General features: G+C 53.1%; 2 protein-coding genes across 2 annotated transcripts in view; one reads left to right on the top strand and one right to left on the bottom strand.

The window, feature by feature from the left end:
• LOC101998339 (keratin-associated protein 10-7-like) overlaps window positions 1–352 on the top strand; it is a 946-nt gene extending 594 nt beyond the window's left edge. The window contains exon 2 of the mRNA XM_026785718.1: window positions 3–352. Within this exon, the coding sequence (XP_026641519.1) occupies window positions 3–352 (350 nt within the window). The remainder of the gene's footprint in view (window positions 1–2) is intronic.
• Tspear (thrombospondin type laminin G domain and EAR repeats) overlaps window positions 1–4,683 on the bottom strand; it is a 155,505-nt gene that overhangs the window by 85,344 nt on the left and 65,478 nt on the right. The window lies entirely within an intron of this gene.

Here is a 4,683-nt window from a genome sequence, read left to right as displayed (position 1 = left end):
GCCCTCATGTTGCCAATCCTCCTGCTGTGTGCCTGTCTGCTGCAAGCCTGTCTGCTGCACACCCATCTGCTCTGGATCCTCCTCATGCTGCCAGCTGTCTAGCTGCCAGCCCTCATGCTGTCAGCCCTCCTGCTGTGTGCCTGTCTGCTGCAAGCCTGTCTGCTGCAAGCCCTGCTCCAGTGTGTCCCTGCTCTGCCGCCCTGTGTGCAGACCCGCCTGCTGTGTGCCCAGCTCCTCCTGCTGTGCCTCCTCCTGCCAGCCCAGCTGCTGCAAGCCCTGCTCCAGCATGTCCCTGCTCTGCAGCCCTGCCTGCTCCAGTCAAGCCTGCTGTGGCCAGAAGTCCAGCTGCTGATGGGCCTGTTCTGGTGCCAGCTGACTCAGGTCCCTCCCTGTAGCTCCCCTTGGCCTCTCCAGTCTGCTCCTGTCCTGAGATGGCAGGTCCCCCAGAAGAGGAACACCACGTGTCCCCCATGCTGACCTGACCTCTCCACCTTCCAGGAGTCTCTGAGTCACTATCACTCTTTCCTGTCCCCATGCTGCTTTGGGTCACCTGCCCTTGCTATCAGCAGCACACACCACCAATAAAGCCATGGCCACCCAACACCCTTCTGGATTGTTATTTTTCGTAAGCTTGGGATAAAATATCCAAGAGACAAAGGAAAGGGAGAAAGGAAGGGTCTCACTCAGGGCTTTAATCCATCACTTTGGGGAAGTGAAAATGAAGCAGTTCTCTTCACAGTGTTCAGGAAGCAGAGAGACATTTGTGTTTTATTCTTTCCTTCTCCCCTCCATCCTCCCTGCTCTAGTCCATGGAATAGCACTGCACACAGTCAGGGTATGTTCACCTTGGGGAATCTGCTCTCAATATGTCCTCTCAGACACCCCCAGAGTGTACCTCAGTCTTCTAGTCAAGTAGGGTTCAGAGGGTGGCCATCACATCCCTTATGCTGTGAGGGTACGCAACCTCCATGGAATATGGTCTTTCTTAACCACAGGCCTATCAGGAACGGAGTGACTCTGCCCAGTGGTCATAAAGGCCTGTGGCCTCTCTTCTGAATCCCAGGACCTCTTTCTAGGCAGATTCAAGCAAAAATCCATGAGTGCAGGACTCCCCAGGACTGGCCACCTATAGATGCAGCCTGGTCTGGGGCCATCCTATGCTGTCCATCAGGGCAAAATGGTCTGCACCAGGCGACACAGGGCAGAGCTGCTGCAGCCCTTTGCACCCATAGGTCCTTTCTCCGGTTGCCACCAGCTGTCTGAAACACCCTTGTCACCAAGTCTCCTGCTATGACAAGCCTGCTTTCCCTGGTCCTTGGAGCAGATCTGCATCCTGGCAAGATTGGAGCAGGATGTGCAGACTCAGGTTGGGTACCCTGACTCCTGTCTTTCCCAGGCCTGGGGTGTGGCCACCTTCCCTAAACAGCTCCATCAGTGTGACAACGCCGCACTAAGATGCACACACCTGTCATAATTGGTCCTGGCTGTTACCGTAACAGTGCTGAGAGGTGAGCGTGCCTGTGATGATGTTTCCAAAGAGACTTAATATGCCCTGGAGCCTCATCAGGTGTCCCCGTGCAGCCTGGCTGCCCACCCTGGCTGCCAGCTCTTTTTCTGCACAGGGCTGCCTCCCCTGACACTGCACTGTGCTTTGTGCCAGGATGATAGGACAACCTGAGGAGACCAGAGCAGGAGAGAGCAGAGAAGGCTCAGCTTTGAGCAGGCTGGAGGGCATGGGTGACCCTTCTGAGCCAGGAGATGCCAGCATCTATCAGTCACAGCTCCAGACTCACTGGCCCAGTGGCCATACCCCAGCCATGGCCTTAGCCCCTGTCAGGTCCATGCTGTAGGTTCTGGGGATGCCCTTAGCCCCCCACCCATGGACAGAATCTGGTAGATCCTAAGAAGGTTGCGGGCTCTTATCCCAGTGTTCATGGTCAACAGAACTCACATACTTGGAGCAGCAACATGGTTGAGACCCAGAAACACTGGGATGTGGCCTCTCAGTGACAGGGTGATGTTCATGAGACAATGGAAGAGTGTGTTGTCGCTTGGCAGGACTGAACGTAGCCTAAAGTGGCACACTTGTGCCCTGAAGACTTTTGAGACAACTGGCTCCAAGAAATTGGAATTTCCTGGGGCTAGAAGAAGGAAAAGGTTGAGCTTGGTCCCTCCAGAGGGGAGTTTGTCTTCTGGAATACCTTGCAGGAGCCGCTGAAGTCCAGATAATGATGACAGGCGGAACCACACTTTGACCCAGACCGATGGTTGTACATACTTCCTACCCTCTATTTAAACTTTTCTTTAGTGTCAGAATATCAAAGATGGACTTTGGGGTGGCATTTTCATGGGACCTCTCTTCCTCTTCCCCGTGTGCCTGCACCTAATAGAAAAAACTCCCCTTTCTCTGCTGTTCACCAATACTTGTGTAATTGGCACATCAGGGCTGGTGGCAAGCCTGGCTTGTCTGGGCTGCAAGGCTCTGAACCAGCTGGTAGAGAGAGTCTTGGCTGAGAGCCCAGAGACATGGAAAGCTGTAGAACCTGGCAGAACAGGTCTGGACAGCTCCTTCCCTGTAGCCACATAGGCATCTACAGATGCGTGAAGGACCAAAGCATCATTCCCTGGGCATCAGAGACAAGTGAATAAAGGCACAGAATGGCCACGCCCACTGTATAGGCCGGAATAAAATATCTGATGAAATCAAACACTTGAGTATGAACTCAGTATGAAGATGTAGGTATTGGTAGCATGGCCTCAGGAGCTGGGCTTGGATGACATCGTCTTAGGGTCATGGCCTTGGGACACATGGGCCTTTTGTCACCTCAGACTCCCTTTTCCCCACAATCCAATGACTTTGGAAAATCTACTCAATAGAAATAGACAAGAAAGGAGGACACCAAGACACAGCATGTCTGGGCCTCACACTCATGGCTGGGTCACCCATGGGAGCCACATAGCATATGTCCCACAGCAGAACCAGGGCTAAGCACCTATGCTCCTGAAATAAAAGGCAGGTGTGTGAGGCCATATGTCTCATCTGGGGACACACACACATCAGCAATTTGTGAAGAAATGAATAATATCACCTCCTAGTGTATTTCCCAGAGAAATGCTTGGGAACTTTCCCCAAGTGTTACTGTGGGAATAAGTGACTCCTTGGAACCTCCCACCCCCAGCTTAGTCAGAATGCACAAATTCCACAGAAAGTTTCACAGCCCCCGCACCACCTCCCTCCCTGTCACAGGTCCCCACCTTAGAAAAGCTGAAGACAACCGGAAAGAGGCAGCCACCTGTCCTCGACACAGACTTCCGGCAGAGACCGATACGTCCAGCCCCCTATCATTCTAGCATGGAGAACCACCGAGAACTCCCACTGCTGTGATTTTGGTTTTCAGCCCCCCAGCATGCTCAGTGCTTTCTGTCACTCAGGACTACAATGACCCTGAACAGAACTGCATGCTGCATTCCCAAGAAGTCCCTATAGCAAATTCTAAGTCTACTTCCGAAAGGCAGAATTTGACCAAGGACAGGGACTGTCCTGTCCCCAACCCTCACTTAGACCAGCAGAGTCCTCCAAGTTCATGCTGCAAAAGTCTTTATCATGAACACCCTTGGTGACACCAGGTGACCATCTCAGGCAAGGCCGTCATGGACAGAGCCTCCTCTGGAACATGCTGTCAGACACACACACACACACACACACACACACACACACACACACGGAGCCACATCTCAGGCCATGTCCCCAGTGGCGCAAATGACCCAGTCATCATAGAAAACTGTCAAGTATCAGCAGAGAGAGGCAGGCAGTGTGCCAGCCAGTGTGGCCCTGTGACAACAGGTCTGATGTGCTCAGCTCGGCACAGACACGCGGAGCTCTCTGAGCTGAGTCACTTGACATCAGGAAATAAAGACCAGAGATGACAGTTGCTCACAGACACACTGGTCTCTGCTGAGCTTCTTGTTGTTGCTGGTGGTGGTGGAGATGTTTTGTTTTGTTGTTGTTGTTGCTTGGTTTTTGTTAAGGTTTTGAGGCAGAGTCTCATGAGGTAGCCTGGGCGGGCCTCATTCTTGAGACCTGTCTGCCTCAGCCTCTCTGACCTCTGATGAGATCTTACGATGACTCTCCTCTGACTCTTCCTTTTTCATCTCCCTAGCAACCATTGGCACAGGGTGGTGCCTCCAGCTGGCCCTGATGGGTATGGCCACCAGGCCTCCACCAGTGGCTGACATCTTGCACACTGACAAAGGTGGATCTTTGCACTACTGGGTTCAGCTTCTCAAAATCTCTCCACCTGGACAGAAGCTGACGGCAAGTCTGCTACAACCTCGCTACTCTCTGAATTGAGTTCCCTCTCTTGCGCTTGAGCTGCCAGCAAGCCCTGCTCCCCAGACCACCCAGGTCTAAAGCTGTGGTTGGTCAGGAAGAGGAACTTCCCACAATGCACACAACAGGAAGAAAGGTGCGTCTGCCTCTGGGGAAACAGGCTGGAGGAGGATAAAAGATCAGCAGCTCAGCACCTCACACACACACTCCCACACTCCCACAAACACTTTCAACTTCCAGCACAACCCTTACCATGGCCGCCTCCACCATGTCCGTCTGCTCTGACGCTTGCACCAACTCCTCCTGGCAGGTGGATGACTGCCCAGAGAGCTGCTGTGAGCCTAGCTGCTGTG

The sequence above is a fragment of the Microtus ochrogaster genome, linkage group LG2 (genome assembly GCF_000317375.1).
Source record: "Microtus ochrogaster isolate Prairie Vole_2 linkage group LG2, MicOch1.0, whole genome shotgun sequence".
Classification (NCBI taxonomy): Eukaryota; Metazoa; Chordata; class Mammalia; order Rodentia; family Cricetidae; genus Microtus; species Microtus ochrogaster.
The sequence above is the reverse complement of the archived record's forward strand: the minus strand, read 5'-3'. Positions and strand labels throughout refer to the sequence as shown.